General features: G+C 45.2%; 1 protein-coding gene and 1 pseudogene across 1 annotated transcript in view; both read left to right on the top strand.

The window, feature by feature from the left end:
* The first annotated feature begins 1542 nt into the window (after positions 1-1542).
* On the top strand, positions 1543-2668 carry LOC127188638 (glyceraldehyde-3-phosphate dehydrogenase-like; annotated as a pseudogene).
* Positions 2669-4251: 1583 nt separating this feature from the next.
* The window catches only part of Dnaaf9 (dynein axonemal assembly factor 9), a 116440-nt gene continuing 98930 nt past the window's right edge, over positions 4252-21761 (top strand). The window contains exons 1-3 of the mRNA XM_051144642.1: positions 4252-4411; positions 18627-18706; positions 19887-20006. Of these exons, the coding sequence (XP_051000599.1) occupies positions 4329-4411; positions 18627-18706; positions 19887-20006 (283 nt within the window). The 5' untranslated portion in view covers positions 4252-4328. The remainder of the gene's footprint in view (positions 4412-18626; positions 18707-19886; positions 20007-21761) is intronic.

Raw genomic sequence — 21761 nt, 5'->3', positions numbered from 1 at the left:
GATCTCTGAATTCGAGGCCAGCCTGGTCTACAGAGTTCTAAGACAGTTAGGGCTACACAGAGAAATGTTGTCTCAATTTAAAAAAAAAAAATAGGGGCTGGAGAGATGGCTTAGAGGTTAAGAGCACTGTCTAGTTTTCTAGAGGTCCTGAGTTCAATTCCCAGCAACCACATGGTGGTTCACAACCATCTATAATGAGACCAGGTGCCCTCTTCTGGCCTGTGGGCACATTCCCTGAGGCCATAGGTGCATGTTTGGAATCGGAGGCCCTTGTAATAGGGGTAGAAACCATAGGCATTTGGGCAACTTCTTCATAAAATTTGCTGTGCCTTCAGGCCCCGCTTGGGCCCAATCACATATATACCACCTCTACTTGATAACAGAATGCTACTGTGTGTGCTCTATTTTATGCCTCGGTGGGTCAGAAAATATCCATCTCATGATGACACAGATCAGTTTGCATGGTAACTTGGAGGCCCACTGTTTATTCTGGAGCCATTTTGAGTGACCACGGTACAGATTTAGGTTATGCCAAAATTCTATGCTTTAACATAAAAGCAGTTTCATGAACTTTTCAAAGTTAAAAAAAAAATTTTTTTATAGTTTTACAGAACAAAAAAGTTTTTAAAAATCGAGGTAAATTTGAAATATATTTGGTGGGTGCATCAAAGAAGGCCATTACAGCAGGATGAGAGAAGCCCGGCTGTAGGCTTAGGAGGCTATCTGATGACAGTCTTAGCTTTTTTTGTTTGTTTTTGTTTTGAGACAGGTTTTCTCTACATAGCCCTGGCTGGCCTGGAACTCACTCTGTAGACTAGGCTGGTCTTGAGCTCATAGAGATCTGTCTGTCTCTGTAGAGTTAAAGGTGTGCACCATCACACTTGGTGACATTCTTAGCTTTTGGGTTAGTGGAAGCTAGTAGCCTGCTAAGTTAATAGATTCCAAATGTGCTTTGTAAAAATTTTTTTCTTTTGATTTCAAATGTTTTTATCCATTAGTCACAAAATATGAGTTGACACAAAGGTGGGTAAGGAATGGCTGTTCTACAGGCTAAAGCTATCCCAAGATAAGGTAATGAGTCTTTGAACTTGCAACATCCCAACCTCAACACATCACCACAGTTTTCAATGAGTCTTGCAGACACAACTTCTTTCCAGGAATTCTTGTTCACACTATCTATTTCTCTCCAACAGCACATGAAAAGATGACTATAACAAACTACTACCTCATATCCAGTAAGACAACAGTCCAATAAATAGATATTAAATGTTTGGGAACATGTGGAACAATTGAAACCCTCATTCCTTAGCAATGTGAATATAAGTGGTACAGCTTTTTTGGAAAACCGTTTAGAACTGCCTCAAATTATTAAACATAGAGTCTCTGTATGATCAAGCAGTCTGTTGCCAGGAGTACACTACATATAAAAGGGAATTCAAGCTCCCTGGTCCTCCTTTTTCCAGAGACAGCTGCATCTTCTCATGCAGTGCCAGCCTTGTCCCTTGACATAATGGTGATGGTTGGAGTAAACAGATTGGGCCATATCAGGCATTTGGCAAAGTGGAGAATGTTGCCATCAATGACCCCGTCCTTCAATGACCTCCACTACATGGTCCAGTATGAGTCTACCCATGGCAAGTTCAATAGCATGGTCAAAGCTGAGAACAGGAAGCTTGCCATCAACAGGAAGCCCATCACTATCCTCCAGGAGCAAGATCCTGCTAACATCCAATGGGTTATGCCAGTGCTGAGTATGGTGTGGAGTCTACTGGTGTCTTCACCACCACAGAGAAGGCCGGGGCCCACTTGAAGGGTGGGGCCAAAGGGTCATCATCTCCGCCCCTTCTGCCAATGCCCCCATGTTTGTGATGGGTGTGAACCACGAAGATTATGACAACGCACTCAAAATTGTCAGCAGTGTTTCCTGTACCACCAACTGCTTAGCCCCCCTGGCCAAGGTCATCCATGACAACATCGGCATGGTGGAAGGACTCACGACCACAGTCCATGCCATCACTGCTACCCAGAAGACTGTGGATGGCCCCTCTGGAAAGCTGTGGTGTGATGGCCATGGGGCTGCCCAGAACATTATCCCTGCATCCACTGGTGCTGCCGAGGCTGTGGGCAAGGTCATCTCAGAGCTGAACAGGAAGCTCACAGGCATGGTCTTCCATGTTCCTACCGCCAACATGTCCGTCATGGATCTGACATGCCGACTGGAGAAACCCGCCAAAGATGATGGCATCAAAAGGGTGGTGAAGCAGGCATCCAAAGGCCCACTAAAGGACATCCTGGGCTACACTGAGGATCAGGTTGTCTCTTGTGACTTTAACAGTGACTCCCACTCTTCCACCTTTGATGCTGGGGCTGGCATTGCTCTCAATGATAACTTTGTAAAACTCACTTCCTGGTATGACAATGGGTATGGCTACAGCAACAGAGGGGTGGACCTCATGGCTTACATGGCCTTCAAGGAGTAAGAAGCCCTGGACCACCCACCCCAGCAAGGACATGAGAGCAAGAGAGAGGCCCTCTGCTGCTGAGGAGCCCCTGTTCCAGCTCAGCCCTTGACACTGAGCATCTTCCCTCGCAGTTCCCATCCTAGACCCCCAGAATAACGAGAGGGGTCCAGGGAGCCCCACTCTCTTGAATACCATCAATAAAGTTCACTGCACCTAAGGGGGGGGGGGAGAGAATTCAAAACATGTCTACACAAAAACTTGACATTTATTCATATAGAGATTAAACTAAGGCACAGAACATGCAGAAAAAAACATGTGTTATTCAGTTATTCATTAACTGATAAGTGAATAATCAGGATGTGATATGTGCATACCGCGGCACTAGCCAAACACCCAAAGGCACACAGTTTTGGTCTATGCTACACATTGTAGAAGCCTTCCATCTGGGTATGATGATGCAAACCTCTAATCTAATGAAGCAAGGCCAGCCTAGGCTACATAAAAGGTAGCAAAGGGAGGAAAAAGATGAATATCACATTTGCTTGCAAAGGAAGGCTGTATTCTCAAAGCACTCTTAATAAAGCCGGAGATGTATGTAACGTTTGGGTCTGTGGAGGCTCGTGGTGTTTCAAGAAATTGACCGTTTAGCACTATATAGAGTCCCTGCTGTGGTCTGCGGAACAAAGCAGCCAAGAACCGCTCTTTCATTCCAAGCCCTGTCGCTGAGCTGCTGATTGGGCTACTGTCAATGATTAGCTGGCTTTCAGAAGCTGTTAGTAAATGGTTGATTTGGAAGCCCCTGAAGAGAGGCTGTCTCTGATTGGCTGATTTTCAGAGACTGTGTAGGTTACCTCTAAACAATGGTTACACACATTCACGATTTGGGTTTGGAGGCGAAAATTCATTTTCCTTTCTTAAATATAAAAATAAGTACTTTATTTCCTCCCCTTTTGATCTTCTTTCCGTTAAACCTGCAGGAGACACTCTGGGGATTGTTAAAATCTTTATGAGCAGAAGGAGGATCTTTTCAGCCTACACTGTTTATAAATGATTCAAACGCTGATCATTGTGGCAGGAAAAACAATCCTGGGTTGTTATAATTTACTATGAAAAGATGAATTTAGGACGCGCAGGACATCTTGACAAGGTGTTGGATGTAATCATTACATAGGCCCTGCATATAAAGGACGTGGGCAGTCCTTCACTTTATGCAGGAAGGGACTAGGCTCTGTGAGATTTTCAGGCTCGCTAACCCACAGCTGGAAACAATACTAACCAGAATCCGAACCTCAAAGGGAGGGGTCTCCTGGGATACCCTCTGATGCCCTCTGAACGATGTACCCTGAACGAGCTGCATCGCTCCAGGGGCCGAATGTTTCAAGGGTCGGTGTGCACTTGAGGAGAACTAGGCAACTGCCGCCAGGCAAATGGTCGGGAGACCCTGGGCTATAAATGCCAGGTACAGACCTAAAAGAAGCCTACCTAGCCAGGCCGAGCGAGGAGGGGCGGAGCTGAAGCGAGGCCCCGCCCCGGGCGCGTCCCCGAGCGTGGCTGTGCCCCCCTCCCACCCGCTCCCCCAGAAACCCCGGGACGCTGCGAGAGCTTAGCACCTGGAGGTGCGGTGTCCGGGCACCTGCGCCTAACAGCCCGCGCCGCTAGTCGGTTTGGCCCCGCAGCAGCACCCTCAAGCGCTGGACCCCCAAGCCCTCTGACGCCCCCGCTGCGCGCGCTCCCGCCCCGCCCCCACGTGCCCGCGCGCGCCGGCCCCGCCCCTCGGCGCGCCCACGCTCCGCCCTGCCGCTGGCCCGCTGCGGTGCCGGCCCCAGCGACCCTCCGGCGCCCCCAGGTCCTCCGCCGCCAGCTTCCATGGACTCGTTCGCCCCACAGCAGCCGGGGCTGTCCCGCGCGCGCCTCGCTGGCACCTCTGGCCGTGGGGCAGCCTCCGTCAGGTATGCCGCGTTGAGACCGCCGAGGGTGGCCCGGGATGCGTCTTGGAGCCGCTACGCCTCGGGCGGCAGGGCGTGGTCTGATATGGCTTCCTTGCAGAGGATTGTTTCAAACGGCTCCCTGAAGAACGTTTGCCCGGGGATGGTGGACCGTGCTGTGGCTGTAGCTCGACAACCCGCCGCGGTTTCTGGGGAAGACCCCATTGTGACATCCCCACCCCAAGGACTGTTTTCCCACGGCTAGAGGCCTTGTCTTGACGCGACTAGCGCCCCCAGAAACTCTGCCGCGTGAACCCCTGCTCTCCTAGGTGTCCAGAGCCTTTGCCCCAGACCTCAGCTCGGTTGTCGAGTTCACAGCCCCCTGTTTGTACGTGCAGCTTCCCTCTCCAGTCCCTGGCCACTGCATCCGACGCACCCTGCACCCTGGGGAGCGCCCGTTGCGGGGACGTGAAGGTCACTGGGGGAGCAAGAGGAAAAAAGAGACTGGGTGGATAGAGAAAGGAGGCCCAGAACCCCAAAAAGCAGTTGACACCAAGGTGCCTGATAGAGTCCAGGAGTGTCGGATATACGGGGAGGGGAGTTGATATTAGGGAGGGCCGCCCTGGCCTTTTCGGTACAGATCTGTTTCCGATTTCTGCTCTCTGTCTTTGGGGATGACCTTGATAGTCTGGCCGTTGTTTGTGACCGAGCTGGGATGGGGCTGCCAGCGAAATGTGGAGGTTGGAGTGATGGAAGTATTGTAGTAGGGACCTATAAGAAAGGGAAGGGAGGAGTTATAGAGGTTTGGGTACTGCTAACATGTCATTAAACCAGAAGAGGGTTTTTTGTTTGCTTACTTGAAGCTATTTGGCAAAGCAAATAGGTTACTGTTCCCTTGAAAGGGGCTTGTCAACTAAATATGTTAGAATGGCTTTTCCTGTAGTCTGTCCTTTTTGTTTTGTTTTTTAAAAGTGAGACAGGGTCTCAATGAAGACCAGGCTAGCCCTGAACCTAGAGAGATCCACCTGCCTCTGCCTCCCAAAGGCTGCTGGGGTTAAAAGGCTTGTACCACATTGCCTGACCAACTTTTTTCTGTGTTCTTGCTTAGATATTTTACTGTTTGTTCTCTCTGTCCCCCCCCCAGTTCTCCCCCCACGTGTCTGTGTGTCTATGTCTGTCTGTGTCTCTGTCTCTCTCTCTCTCTGTGTGTGTGTGTCCCTCCAGGGTTGAGGGACATTGCAATCCCAGGACATTGCATTTCCTAGACAAGTGCTATATCACATCTAGTTTTCTTTTCTTTTCTTTTCTTTTTTTTTCTGGTAGAGTTTTGTTGTTTTTATTTAGGGGGTGTTGTTAGTTTTAGTTTTAATTGGATCAGATCTACAAAGAATAAAAACTACTTTTTTTGTTTGTTTGTTTGTTTTTGGAGACAGGGTCTCTCTGTGTAGACTTGGCTGTCCTGGACTCACTTTTGTAGACCAGGCTGGCCTCGAACTCACAACGATCCGCCTGCCTCTGCCTCCCGAGTGCTGGGATTAAATGCGTGCGGTGGTGCCTGACAAAAACTACTTTTTAAAAAGACAGAATCTCACTATGTAGGCCTGATGACTGGTCTTGAACTCTGAGATCCACATGCTTCTCCATGCTGAGATTAAAGACATGAGCCACCTTGCCTGGCTTCTTTTCTATTTTTAAATTACATGTATTTGGTTGGTGTATGTATGTGTCTGTCTTTCTTGTGTTCTCGCCATAGTGAGCATATTAAGGGCAGAGGACAACTTGCCTGGAGTCTTTTCTCTCCTTTCTCCTATGTGGGTCATCAGAATTGGACTCAGGCTTCTTGGCAACTAAGTGCCTTTACCCACTGAGCCATTCTGCAAGCCCCAAAACTAATTCTTCTTTTTCATTTCCCAGGATTCTTTCGCATACTCTGGCAATGTGTTTAATAAATGACTAAGACTTGAAAGAAGAAAGAAGCATTAGAGAGCAGTGAAACCTGCACGTAGGAGTCCTGGTTCGCTTCCACTTTGACACTGTGTGCATTTCTCTGCCCCTGACAGGAATTCCTTCTGGGCTTTGCAGTTTGTAGTGGGTAGCTGCTTGTGGAAACAGTCTCCATTCTCTCTCGGTGCTTCTGCAGGAGAGCATCTATGTTTGAAAGTATTTGAACTTTGTACAAAAATTGAACAGGATGCTTTGGAACTTGGAGTAGCCATCCAATAAATCTTGTCTCTCCGCAGGGGTGTGTACCTGTCTGCGTGTGTGTGTGTGTGTGTGTGTGTGTGTGTGTGTGTGTGTGTCTGTCGTGTCCGTGTCCCCGTCCCCACATGTGTGTGTGCACGCACACGTGTGTTCAAGTGCCATGTTTGTTAGATGCGGTGCTGGCCATGGGACCCAGGGCCTTGAAAAATCAGGTAGCAAAGTGATCTACCCCATAACTATATCCCCATCACAAACTCAGGAATCTTTATTTGAATTTAAAAAAAAAATTGCATTTTAAAATATTTTGGTTTAGATTTATTTTTAAGTTGGTATGTGGAAATGTGCAGGTAGAAATGTGCAGGTGAGTGCCAGTGCCCAAGGAGTCCAGGAGAGGGTGTTTGATTCTCTGGAACTGGAGTTCCAGGCAGTTGTAAGTTACCTGACTTGGGTGCTGGGACCTGACCTCACTCAGGTCCTCTACAAGAGCAGCCATCACGTGCTCTTAACTGCTGGGCCATCTCTCCAGCCTCACATTTTTATTTACTTAACCAGAGGCATGTGCATGTGTCTGTGTAAGTGTGTGTGTCACAGAGCACATGGGACAGAGGACTGCTTTTAGGAGTTGGTTTTTGCCTTCCATCATGCAGGTCTCAGGGATTCACTAGTGTCATAGTCTTGGTGGCAAACTCCTTTACCCACTGAGCTATTTTGCTGACCCTCGATTTGAATATTTTAGAGAAACATCTTTATCATTAAAAAAAAAAATCCATCTCCATCTCCAGAATAAATGCTACCTACCTGCTTCCTTTTTATTTCTCTCTCTCTCTCTCTCTCTCTTTTTTTTTTTTTGGTCTGAGACAGGATCTCACCATGTAGCCCTGGCTAGCCTGGAACTTGCTGTGTTCACTGAGCTAGCCTTGAACTTGTGGTGATCTCTCTGCCTCTGTCTCCAGAGTGCTGGGATTGCAAGAGTATGTACCACACCTGGATTACTTGTTTTCTTTTTAACTTTTTTATTATTACTAGTGGGTTTGTGTACATGCATGCGTGGTGGGGGAGAGGTGCAGGCGTGTTGGTCTCATGGCATATGTGTGGGGGTCAGAGGGTAACCTTCAGGAGCTGGTTCTCTCCTTCCACAGTGAGCCTGGGGGTTAAACTGAGGGCATCATGCCTGCACATTAAGCACTTTGACCCACTGAACAATCTCTCTGGCTCTTTACTTTCTCTTCCTTTTTCCTTCTTGGGTTTTTTTTTTTGTTGTTGTTGTTTTTGTTTTTTGAGACAGGTTCTCACTAAGTAGTCTTGAATGGCCTAGAACTCACTATGTAGTCCAGCCTGGCCTTTAACTTAGAGATCTGCCTGCCCCTGCTGGGAGCTCTTTATTTTCTATGTTAAGAAGATATATATACACACGCGCACGCGTGCGCACACACACACACACAATCTTTGGAGGGAATCCAGTGCCCTTCTCTGGCTTCTGCAGGCACTGGCACACGTGCAGCGCGCGCGCGCACACACACACACACACACACACACACACACATAAATACATACATACATTTTAATGTGATAGGCAGTGGTGGCTCATGCCTTTATCCCAGCACCCAGGAGGTAGGCAGAGGTAGGCAGATCTCTGAATTTAAGGCCAGCCTAGTCTTGTTTTTTTTTTTGTTTTGTTTTGTTTTGTTTGTTTATCAAGACAAGGTTTCTCTATGTTATCTTGGCTGTCCTGGACTCACTTTGTAGACCAGGCTGGCCTCAAACTCACAGCGATCCGTCTGCCTCTGCCTCCAGAGAGCTAGGATTAAAGGTGTACACCACCACACCCGGCTAGAGGCCAGCCTGGTCTACGAAGTGAATTCCAGGACAGCCAGGGCTACACAGAGAAACCCTGTCTCAAAAAGAGGGGGAAAGCCGGGCGTGGTGGCGCACGCCTTTAATCCCAGCACTCGGGAGGCAGAGGCAGGCGAATCGCTGTGAGTTCGAGGCCAGCCTGGTCTACAAAGTGAGTCCAGGATGGCCAAGGCTACACAGAGAGACCCTGTCTCGAAAAACCAAAAAAAAAAAAAAAAAAAAAAAAAAAAAAAAAAAAAAAAAAAAAAGAGGGGGAAAAAAAGTCGATTGGCAGACTTTATTAGTCATACTTTAACTCTATATTTTGCATAAAGTGCTCTGGCTAAAACTTGACTTTGGCAGTACCTAGTTCAACAGCAAGCCTTGGGTAAAGAAACTTTGGTGAAGGGTCACGTCATTTCTCTACCTCCCTATAGTTGAACATGTTTTTCTTACCTATTCAAGTCTTCCCTTCCTATTTTTCCCTAGTGCTTTTGAAATAGGTCTTAAGCTGTAGCTTGGGCTGGCTTTGAACTTGGTTGGTCCTCCTTCCCCTCCCCACCCCCACACACTTTTGACATTTTGAAGGTTCTTATTGGGTTCAGCTCTTTCCAGTCTACAGCTGGTCTCTTTGCTGCTCTCTCACTCCTAAGTGATGAAAGAGGCAGGCTTAACTAGTGAAGTCACATTCCTGGAGACTGTAGACAGTACTTGCAAGTGCACGGTTCTTTTCTAGACTGGAGTCTGTTCCGGGTGGAGGGTAGAGGTCAGAAGTGAAAGTGTTAGTGCTCAGAGTTAGAGGCTCCTTTCTACGGCTCTGATCCTCACTGTGCTGCCCATAGATACCTTTGGTTTCTGTCCCCCAGGAATGTAAAATTAGAGTTGCTTTCCCCTTGCAGGTTGGCTTGTGAGTTGCTCTAGGTTAATGAAATGTGCAACAAATAGCACTGTAATTCTTTTGCTTCAACAGTATAATTTGTTACTCTCTTTCCTTCTGTTATGGTGGCTGCTGTGGCTCCAAATGGTCCTTCTGGTCCTTCTTTCCATCACTCTGGAACCCAGAGTGAGCGTGAGAAAGAAATGTCACTGGGATTTTGAAATAAAAAAAAAATTATTTTAGTTTTTATTAGAGTTTTCATGTTATTTTACATGTGAATGTTTTGCCTGTACATATGTCCATGCACCGTGTGCACGCTTGGTACCTACAGAGATCAAAAGAAGGCATCAGATCTCCTGGAACTGAAGTTACGGATGGTTGTGAACCACCGTGTGGGTGCTGAGAAACCCAGGTCCTCTCAAGAGCATCAAGTGTTTTTAACTGCTAAGCCAGACTCTAGCCTGAATACAAAATTTCTGGTCTTGGATAGTGGTACATTCCTTTAATCCCAGCATTTGGGAGGCAGAGGGAGGCAAATTTCTGTGAGTTTGGGGCTAGCCTGGTCTACATAGCATCTTTGAGACCAGCTAGTGCTGCATAGTGAGGCTTTGTCTCAAAAAATTTTTAAAAATTTGTGTGTGTGTGTGCGCGCGCATGTGTGTGTGTGTGTGCGTGTGTGCGCGCGCGTGTGTGTGCGCGCGCGCGTGTGTGTGCGTGTGTCCGCGTGTGTGTGTGCGCGCGTGTGTGTGTGTGTGCGTGTGCGCGTGCGTGTGTGTGTGCGTGTGTGTGTGCGTGTGTGTGCGCGTGTGTGTGTGTGCGCGTGTGTGTGTGCGTGTGTGTGCGCGTGTGTGTGCGCGCGCGCGTGTGTGTGTTAGAGAACAACTTGTCTGGAGTAGGTTCTCTCCTACCATGTAGATTTCTGGGATTGAACTCTGGTTGACAGGCTTAGCAGCAAACACCTTTGCCTGCTGAGCCCTTGCATTTTTCTTTAACTGAAGTATAACCTATCTTATATGAACTAATACTAAAGACTTAGTGGAAATCTTGCTGAAATATACTGTCCGACTTTAAAATATTTTTTCTGCAGAGGGGTCCAATTCAAGGTCAAAGTGGACTATGTCAGATAAACAAGTAACAACAACAAAAACAAATCCCCAAACAGTTGCTTGGATGCTGCCTAATAGGGCTTCATGTCATTCTAGTAGAGGCAGAAAGATTTGCTTGTTAATACTTGTAACTTCATTTCTGCCAGAGGTAGTGGCCTTGCTGTTTGTCTTTGTGCTTATGTCTGGGGTGACAGTGTACTGTGGGTCTTTAGTCCTGTGACATCCCAAGTGCACAGTAACATGCAGTGTTTACTGGCTTTGGTGCTCTTATCCAAAGGGGGAGTGAATGTGACAGATGTTACACAGCTTAAACTATTGGTTTTGTCCAGAAATTTATTTTTAAAGGGTCTGAAGAGAGAGGTCAGTAGGTAAAGGTACCTGCTACCAAGCCTGAGGACCCGAGTTCAATTCCTAGAACCCACATGATGGACAAAGGAAGCCAGTTCCACACCCACACATGCACACACCATACACACATGATGGGCAAAGGAAGCCAGTTCCACGCCCACACATGTACACACCATACACACAATAGGCAAAGAAAGCCAGTTCCACACCCACACATACACAACCATACACACATTATAGACAAAGGAAGCCTGTTTCACACCCACATGTGCACAAATCATACACGCCAATACATGCAACATATAACTCCCAACGAAATGAATATATAAACAGAAAAAATTAAAAATAAGAAGTAGGCATTATAGTTTGGGTACTTAAAATTGGTTCCTCTGATTTCAAGCACTAGTTTGAAGCAAGCGCAGCTGATTTGGTTTATTTATTTTTGAGGCAGGGCTGTGTAGCCTTGGCTAGCCTGGAACTTGCTTTGTAGATCAGGCTTACTTCTGCCTCCTGGGTGTTGGGATTGAAGGTATGTGCCACCATGCCTGGTTTTACTTAACATATTAAATATTTTAATTAAGTTCATCTACTCTGTGTGTAGAGGACACACAAAGGACAACCCGAGGGAAGTGGGTTCTCTCCTTCCACTCTGTGGGGCCTGGGGAGCTAACTCAGGTTGTCAGACTTGGTGGCAAGGACCTTAGCTCACTGAGCCGTCTCATTGGGCCCTTAGCATGCTTTTAAAAACTTCATTTTCAAGGTAATTTTAGACTTACATGATTTATAGTAAAGAACCAACATGCATTTATTGCAATGAAGGCATCATTGTTGGTATAAAGCTTTAGTTTAATTAGGAAACTTGCTTAATTGGAGTCCAGACATTATTTCTCCAAATGAGCTTTCTCTTACTCTATGATCTAATCTAAGATTCCACATTATATTTGAAGTTGACATGCTTGTAACAGTCAGGGATGCTTGTTGTATGAATTCCTGTGGAGCTGATTTTATAAAAAGCAGGAAATGAGAGCAGTGCTGATGGTCAGCCAAAGAGAAGGAATAGCATGGAAAATCTCAGAACACAGTGAGCAGCCTTCTGGATAGCATTTCCTGTTTGTGATGACTCATTTTTCTGGAGTTCTTAAATTTAGCATCTTATTAATAAAATTTCATGAAATTTGTATAGACATAAATTTTAACTGAGCATGAGTTTTAAACCATTTTACATTAGGTGGTCTATCAGGAACTACATTCAGCAGCTAGTAAAAGAATCTTAGCAAAAATGTGTTAACATTTATTCTCTGTTGCAAAAGATGTCCTCCAGAGGAGGAGAGGCCTAAGGAGCCAGGCCACTTCTATACTTTTATTTGGTGACATTAGCAAGTGGCTTCTATCTTTACAATAGCTTCCTGGTCACAAAATGGCTACAGGATCCCTGGCCATCATGTCTTTCAGGGCAAAGGAGGCAGGGAGGAGGCTAGTCCTCTAGTTGCCAGTTCCCTTACCCAAGCTTTCCCAGAAACTTCCACAACTTGTGAGTTTGTATCATTGGTCAGATAGCTCTAGAAGCAGAAGGCTCTGGCCTGTTGCTAACCTAAGTAAAATGGGGAGGTTACTAGAGAAAGGGGAGACGGGTGTGGATTGGCAGCTCTTTGCTTATACCACAGTGAGATAACTGTGCACTGCACTGGACTGTTGTGCTTCTGAGAAGGTGGGTGTCTTAGTCAATGCCCACTGCTGTGAAAGGACACCATGACCACTGCAACTCTTAGAAAGGACATTTCATTGGGGCTGGCCGACAGTTTCAGAGGTTCAGTCCATTGTCATCAAGGTAGGAAGCATGGCAGTGCACAGGCAGACATGGTGCTGGAGAAGGAGCTAAGAGCTCGCCATCTTTTGATTTGTTTTTTTGTTTTTCAAGACAGGGTTTTTCTGTGTAGCCTTGACTGTCCTGGACTCACTTTGTAGACCAGGCTGGCCTCGAACTCACAGAGATCCGCCTGCCTCTGCCTCCTGAGTGCTGGGATTAAAAGTGTGCGCCACTACGCCTGGCCAGAGTTCTGCATCTTGATCCACTGACTTACAGTGCAGAGGTTTAGTCTATGGCAGCGTGCAGACAGACGTGGTACTGAAGGGGCTTAGAGTTCTACACACAGATCTGCAGACAGAAGGACAAGCAGAGACACTGGGCCTGGGTTGAGCATTTGAGACCCAAGGCCACTCCCAGTGATACTCCAGCGTTCTAATAAATGAGCCCGTGAGGGTCATTCTAATTCAGACCACTACAGTGGAGGTGCTGGGGAAAAATTAAACTGACCACATAGTTACATGTCGGAAGCATGTTCTTTAGGCATACCATGTGTGTGTCAGTTTGAGTCATTTCATGGTTACTGGTCAACCATGTCACGTTTGGTTAGCCATGTCACGTTTGGATAATAACAGTAACAACGTTGGCATTGTCTTCCTTGTCATTCCAGTGCAGGGCATCATTGGCCCTGCCTCTGCCTTTCCTTCAAGTTTCTTTCTTTCTTTCTTTTAAGTTTCATTTTTTTAAAGTATATTTTATTTATTTTATGTGCATTAGTGTTTTGTCTGCATGTATGTCTATGTGAGGGTGTCAGACTCCCTCAAACAGTTGTGAGCTGCCATGTGGTTGCTGGGAATTGAACCTGGGTCCTCTGGAAGAGCTGCCAGTGCTCTTACCCACTAAGCCATCTCTCCAGCCTCAAAGATTTATTTGTTTATTGTTCTGCCTGCACACCAGAAGAGGGCAGCAGATCTCATTATAGATGTTTGTGAGCCACCATGTGGGTGCTGGGAATTGAACTCAGGACCTCTGGAAAAACAGTCAGTGCTCTTAACCTCTGAGCCATCTCTCCAGTTCCTTTCAAGTTTCTTAACTTGGGAAGTTAAATGATGCCTGCTTTACTGCAGACTCCAGGTCTGGTGAGCCTGCCACAGTCTACAGTGAGCTCCTTCTAGTTAAGACCTCAAGGCTGATTAATGCAAACAGGGCAGCTTTTATTATTCCCACTGGGATTCCTTCCAGCATTGTAATATGCAGATTTTCAGAAGTACAGAAAAGTTGAATTATTCAGTACACATTCATGTATGTCCATACCTAGAGTCTCAGGACAGCCAGAACACACAGAAACCCTGTCCCAAACAAACAGGAAAAAAAAAAAAAAAAAAAAAAAAAAAAGGTTGGGCAGTGGTAGCACATGTCTTTGGGAAACAGAGGCTTCTGTGAGTTCGAGGCCAGCCTAGTCCACAGAGCAAGTTCCAGGACAGCCAGGGCTACACAGAGAAACTCTATCTTGAAAAACTAGAAGAAGGAGGAGGAGGAGGAGGAAGATGAGGAGGAGGACGAGGAGGAGGAGAAGTCGTCACTGTAATGCTTCATGGTTCAATGACAAACAGATTATATTCTGGTTAAAGATTAAATTTTTGAAGCAAGAAAATGTTAAAAGGGAAAAAAACCTGAATTTAGTTTTACCCATTTGAAAAGAAAATACTAATGAGGATAATGCTCTACTTAAGGAAAAAGACTCTTTCCACATTTGTGTGCTCCCACTATATCTGGACTGGACAGGGTACAAGTAGGGAAAAAGTCTCCTATTTTCATTATTGTCTTGGCTTTCAACAGCAGTTGCCAAGGGAACTCTTTTGTTTCTTGGTCACATGATCCGGTCATGCTTTTTGTCGGTGGCTGGCTATAAGTTTGTAAACCAAAGATCTCTTGGTAACCTTAGCAGTCAGTCAGCATACTGGCCTTCACAGAAAATGGGCCAAAGGTCCAGCTTGCAAAGTCTTCCTAGTCTTCAGGGTCAGTCCTCGGTTAAAGAGGAAAGCGTGCAGGGCCAGGTAGGCATTGGTCCTTGGGGGAAGAGTTTGCTTAATATTTAAAAGTATTTCACCATTTCTACACTGTTGCTTCTAAACCTTGTTACTCTATGTAGCTTCTTCTTTATAGCCCCTAATTTTTATTACAAAAACTACAGAAGAAGTGAAAGAATAGTATGACAAGCAGTCACGAAACCTACCACACAGATTTATTTATTTATCTAGTTGTTTTTTGAACAGGGTATAACTGTGTAGCCCTCACTGGCCTGGAACGCCATCATCTCACCAGCCCCCGTATAATTTAGCATAAAGATTTGTACATTCGTAAAAATGTTCACATTTAATAGGAATTGTGTTAACCCTGTATGTTAATTTGAGGGGAATTGATATTTGTATATGCTGGGTAACCACACCCCTGAGCAAAATCGGCTCTTCTTTCTCTAGCAGCCATCAGCTGCCAATAGCGCCTCAGCAGGGGCGGTGCCTCAAGAACCCTTTCCCTGTCCTATGAAGTTAACCACACTCACTGTGAGCTCATGAGTGCTGTGATCCTTCCTGGAAGGCAGCATTTCATAGCACTCCTCACTAGTCTCCAGCTCTTAAGTTCTTTCTTCCTGGTGCTGGTGCTGGTGCTGGTAGCCCTGGTGACCACTTGATGAGCTTCTACATTAACCACTGCCCACTGTAAAAGGAAGCTTCTCTGAGCCAGGTTAGGAGCAGCATAGCTCTATGGGTGTTAACATAAATATTTAGAAAGCAGTTTGATGACTTCCATTCAAGGAAGCAGCAGTGGTAGGTTTCTCCTAGGTCCCTTGACCACCCCAGCCTCAAATCCAATCAGAAGGTGGTTGGTTAACTCATGACATTATTATTACTATACCAGTGGGCATATCTTTCCTGGCAAGGGGCCAGTGTTGGATATGACCACTGATGTCTCTCACCCAGCACATTCTAGTACTATGAAAACTGACCATCAGGGAGAAGATTCTGTAGTCAATTCCAGATGTATTTCTCTCTCCTGCAGTGAAAATGTGTGATGTCTTCTGGAGTAGGGTTTTTGTTTGTTTTTTTTTTGTTTTTGTTTTTGTTTTTGTTTTTGTTTTTTTGGGAGAGAGAGAGAGAGAGAGAATATGAATGAGAGAGAGAATGAATAAGAATAAGAATAAAGAATATGAGTGAGATAGCATCCTGGCCTGGAACTCACTATATAGATGAAGCTAGCCTTGAACTTACAGAAATATACCTACCTCTGCCTATAAAGTGCTGGGATTAGGGCATTCCCCTACCATGCTCAGTTTGCAATATATTTGAACTTTTTTTAATGTGTATGTTTTGCCTGTGTGCATTTCTGTGTATCACACATATGCCTGATGCTCATGGAGGCAAGAACATGATGTCAGATCCCCTTAACTAAGTTATAGATAGTTGTGAACCACCATGTGGGTCCTGGGGATTGAACCCAGTTCCTCTGAAGAGCAGTCAGTGCTCTCAATGCAGAGCCATCCAGCTCTACTCTGTTTTTGGTGGGCAAACAAGAACAGTGGCAATAGCCTGTCTTGTTTGCAGGGCGGGGTGGGGGCTGTGGGGTCGGTGGGCGGGGAGGCGCCGTTTTGGAACCTTGCTGATCAATAACTTATAGGGTGGGATCCCATGCCTGGTACTGGGATTTTCATTTAGTAGCCCATTTCTTCTGGGAGCAGCATTGTTCATCCATGCAGGATGCCTCCATTCAAACTTGTTTTAAGTCATTATTTTTCAAATAATATTTTGTATTTGCATGCGTGTGTGCATCGTGTGTGTGTGTGTGTGTGTGTGTGTGTGTGTGTGTGTTTGTTTTACCGTGTATATGTGGGTGCCCAGGGAGGCCAGAAGAAGGCATTGGATCCCCTGGATGTGGAGTTAGAAGCAGGTATAAGTTGCTGATGTGGGTGCTGGATGAAGGACCTAGGTCTTAGAAACTGAACTATGGTCTTCTGGAAGAGCAAAAACTGCTCCTAATCATTGTGTCATCTCTCTAGCCCCTTAAATCATACTGTAAAGTACATAGTAGTAGATTTCCATGAGGATGTCCTGGAGCTCTCTCTGTAGACCAGGCTGGCTTCAAACTCACAGAGGTCTACTTGCCTCTGCTTCCCAAGTGCTGGGATTAAAGGTGTGTGCCACCACTGCCCAGCTATAAATCCTTAGTTTTGGTTAATCCACCCCTACTTTTTTCTCTTCCCTCAAACCCCAACCATCATCCTACTGAAACCTTTAGCCTCCAGTGTCCTCCCTCTTCCTTCATAGCACCTGTGTTCTAGTCTCCCCTTCCCCAGTGAAGACATGTTTCCCTCCCCTCTCATGGGCCCTTTCTGGCTTCTTTTTTTTTTTTTTTTTAATTTATTCTTGTTACATCTCAATGTTTATCCCATCCCTTGTATCCTCCCATTCCTCCCCCCCCCCCCATTTTCCCATTATTCCTTTCTGGCTTCTTGACCTCTACAAACATTATAAGTTAAATATAGAATAAAAATGTGAAGCTTGGGGCTGGAGTGATGGTTCTCTTGCAGAGAACCTGAATTCAGTTCCCAGCACCCCAGTGAGTGGCTCACAACCCTCCTGAGCCCCAGCTCCAGAGGGATCCAGTGCCTCTGCACACACACATAATTAACACATTTTAAATAAAAATAAAACTCAGAGCTAGAATCGCAGAGAGAACATGGGTGTTTGTCTTTCTAGACTTAGATTATCTTACTATGATATTTTCCAGCTCTATCTGTTTTCCTGAAATTTCATAATTTTCATTTTTCTTTACAGATGAATAAAATTCTGATGCATATATGTAGTACTGCATTTTCATTATCCATCAGTTGGTAAACATCTAAGCTGATTCCATTTCATAACTATTTTGAATAGACAGTAATAAGCATAGATGTGCAAGTATTTCTATTGTAGGATATGAAGTCCTTTGTGCATATGCTCAGCTAGACCACAGGGTAGTTTTATTTTTACCTTTTTGAGAAACCTCCGCACATTGATTTTCATAGTTTATATCCCTACCAACTAGTAGATAGGAGTTGCTGTTTCCCTGTCCTCGTCAGCACTTGTTGTCATTTGTTTTCTTAACGATAGCCATTATGACTCTGGCAAAATGAAATCTCAAAGTACTTTTACTTTGCATCACTAAGTTAGTGATACTGAACAGTTAAAAATGTTGGTGGGGGTGAAGGAGTTAGACATGGACGTGGTGCAGAAGGGTCAGGCTTGGGTGTGAATTGCCTACTCACCTTTGCGATTACTGAGAAGGCATAGAGGGAGATGGGAAGACAGGAGCCACAGAGATTATATTGTTTAAGAATAAATGTCTCGGCCGGGCGTGGTGGTGCACGCCTTTAATCCCAGCACTCGGGAGGCAGAGGCAGGCGGATCGCTGTGAATTCGAGGCCAGCCTGGTCTACAAAGTAAGTCCAGGATGGCCAAGGCTACACAGAGAAACCCTGTCTCAAAAAACCAAAAAAAAAAAAAAAAAAAAAAAGAATAGATGTCTCCCTACACTTTGCCTGGGTACAAGGAATATCCTTTCTGCCAAATAGAGTAGTTCCTGTGCAGAGATGCTACAAGGCAGCTCTGTGGATTAATTAGAGCTTAGTTTATTGAGGCCCTTATATCATTTTTTTGTTTGTTTCTATTTGTTGCTTTTGAGACAGACTGATAAAAGCTAAATTGGCTAAAGTGGTGTAGAAACGTTTCTTTCAGAATCAGCAAATGTAAAAAGACATTGGAAATTCTTGGAATCAGCTCCTGGTTGATTACGAGTGGGCCCTTGGTGCCATTTTCTACTGAGCCACAGAGCTTGGCAGTGCAGTTCATAGTCAGTTGTGCAGATAGTCTTTAGCCACTTATGGTCATCTCTTCCAGAAAACGGAAATGAGGGGCGTGGTTCTGATTAAAGAGATGGGTACCAATATCCTCACCTAACAGAACCATTCCTCTTGCGTGTACCTCTTAGGGACGCTCACACCTCCGCACTCAGGAAACTGTTCTTCTGTTGCAGCTGCAGCCGACTCCGCCGGGTTCAAAGCATCCTAACACAGAGCAGCAAGTCTCAACCCGATGGGATTCTCTGCATCCTAGGTCAGTGCACTTAAGTGTGTAGGTTAGTGTCTTCCCAGTTTTCGTTCCCATGACATCTGTTTCCGTTTTAGTGAGGGTGAGTATTGAGAGGGATGACAGTGAGATGAAGAGCGAGCTCCTACCACAACCCTAAAACCACAAAGACAGAAACTGCTTGGCCCTGATCCTTCCAAAGCTGTAGTCCTGGGATGTCTAAGACATTGAGAGGCAGACTAACCTTAGTGTCGTCTGCAGGAGCGTGGAATCACCACATCACACCTTATAGTGCAGGGCTAAGCGTGGCTTCTGAAGTTTGCAGGGGGTGGGGGTTAGTGTTGTCCTCTTCTTTTTCAAACCACCTTAACTTGTTTTCATTTGTTCACATACATTTTTCATTAGGATCTCTTTGAGACCTGTTCTTAGGCTAACTGAAAGTATTCCAGGATCTTTAGTAAATAAGTTGAAGACCATGTTTTCTGGTACTCTCTGCCCTTAATTGCCTTTCTTAAATGGGTTTTTAAAAGGTTTATTTATTTATTGAATATACAGTGTTCTGTCTGCATGTACACCTGCAGGCCAGAAAGGAGCATCAAATCACATTATAGATGGTTGTGAGTTGCTATGTGGTTGTTGGGATTTGAACTCAGAACCTTTTGAAGAGCAGGTGGTGCTCTTAACCTCTAAGCCATCTCTCCAGCCCCACTTAATTGCTTTTTATGGGCTGGAGATGGCTCTGTAGATAAGAGCACTTGGTATTCTTCCAGAGGACCCAGGTTCAATTCCCAGCACCTACATGGTGACTCACAACTATCTGTAATTCCAATTCCAGGGGATCTGACAAATCCTAGAGGGTGTTTTTTCTGGCCTCTTTGGGCACCAGCCACACATGGTACACACATACATGGAGGCCAAACACCCATATATGTAAACTATAAATGAAAGAAAAAATTGCTTCTTAGTATTAAGAGCTTTAATAATACTTGTTGGTTCATTCTCCCACGTATGTAGATCTTGAGATCCAAGGAAAGGTGCCTTATGCCTCAGCCCGTTTCTCTTACAAGGGGTTCTTTATTTAGTTCTAGCACAAAACTGGTTTAAGCCCTTGGTCTTTGGCCATCAATGCTTTACTAAATAGGCAATCATTGGCTCTTATTGTATTCCATGGTATAGGACAGCTAGTCACAGCCTTTTTGCCTTGCAGGAATTGACAGCAGATACAATGAAGGCTGCAGAGAGCTGGCAAATTACCTTCTGTTTGGTTTATACAGTCAGAACACCACTGATTTTGAAAAAACGGGATTTTCTGAAGAAATTCTAGATGGTACGTCTATATTGGTAAATGGTTGGCGAGAGTGGTTTATTTCTTTGGACCCTTAACTCATGATCTTTTTGTAAGAATTATTTTAATTTTATTGTATTATGAGTTTTTGCTAGCATGTATGTACGCTTGGTGCCCTCAGAGGCCACAAGAGGACATTGGATCTCCTGGAACTGGAGTTACAGATGGTTGTGAGCCACCATTCAGGTGCTAGGAGTCAAACCCAGGTCCTCTGGAAGAATAGCAAGTACTATTAACTGCTTAGCCATCTCAACATACTCTCAGAACCCCATTTACGATCTTTTCTTTCTTTCTTTCTTTCTTTCTTTCTTTCTTTTTTTTTTTGGTTTTTCAAGACAAGGTCTTTCTGTGTAGCCTTGATTGTCCTGGACTCACTTTGTAGACCAGGCTGGCCTCAAACTCAGTCATCTGCCTGCCTCCCAAGTGCTGGGAGTAAAGGTGTGCGCTACCACATCTGGCTCCATTTATGATCTTTTAATAGGAAAATATAATAGAATTTTAGGTAGTCTAAAGCTCTGGTAAATTCTCGCCTTTATTTTGTTTTGCTGTTTGAATGATGTGTGGTGCCCTAATTGATCTCAAAATTGGCAACCTCTGGCCTCAGCCTCCCAAGTAGCTAGGATTATATCAGTTAAGGTTTTTATCTTTTTAATAGTGAAAAATAGCATTTCCTGTTGAGCTAGTTGAGCTAGTTAACAGAATATTTCTATTGGTCACACAGTTGATAGCGACTATCAACAAGCAGTGTCCAGAACACATTTGCTGGGCAGATCATCCCTGAGACCCACAGCCGACACCAGCGTTTTGGCTTTATCTCTTGGCAGGGTTAGGGTTTTCCTAGTCTTGCCCACAGCGCCTTTTCACTGAAGGGTCCAATTGTGTGCTGTTGCCAGTGAAAGCACTTTCAGCTTTGAAGCAAAGATGAGCTGCTCTTGTGAGGAAGAAGATTTTTAGCTGAGGAACAAGGGCCTATTGTCCTGCTGTCGTTGGGAATTGTTTTTTGTGTGACTTTAACACAATGCAGGCTTTCTGCCTGTAGTCTGCATTCTCTGGCTTGGAGACACTGCGTGTGTTGATGCTGCTGTGGGCCGTTGCCCAGGAGCTAGCTCTGATATCATATACTTAGCATTATAAATTGTAAGCAAGATGAGTCAGGAGACATACAACAGACAAGTAAAACTGGACAAGAGACAAGACACTTGCAAGGCAGCTGGGGAGGCCGTGAAAGCAAACATTCGATGTCAGATGATCTCACTTGAGTATAGTGGTTCTCACTTGGGAGGCAGTTTTGTCCCTTGGGGGATATTGAGCAATGTCTGAAGACATTTCTGATGGCCGTGGCTCAATCTGCGGCACTACTGGCATCTAGTGGACACTAGGGATGATGCTAAACGGCACAGAATGCACAAGAAAACCGCAGTTTCTCAGTGAAGAATTATCTTACTTAAACTATCAATAGGTCTGAGTTATAAAGTCTTTGGAAATTTTACCCTGGTAAAGTCCCCAATACTGTCCATATAGTTCAGTTATCCATATACTTCAGTTAAAGCTATCATTTTTGTTTTTTGTTTGGTTTTTTCAAGACAGGTTTTCTCTGTGTATCCTTGGCTGTTCTAGACTCATTTTGTAGACCAGGCTGGCATCAAACTCACAGAGATCCTCCTGCCTCTGCCTCCCAAGTGCTGGGATTAAAGGAGTGTGCCACCACGTCTCGCCCAAAGCTATCCTTTTTATTAT

The sequence above is a fragment of the Acomys russatus genome, chromosome 4 (assembly GCF_903995435.1).
Source record: "Acomys russatus chromosome 4, mAcoRus1.1, whole genome shotgun sequence".
NCBI classification, from domain to species: Eukaryota; Metazoa; Chordata; class Mammalia; order Rodentia; family Muridae; genus Acomys; species Acomys russatus.
The sequence above is the reverse complement of the archived record's forward strand: the minus strand, read 5'-3'. Positions and strand labels throughout refer to the sequence as shown.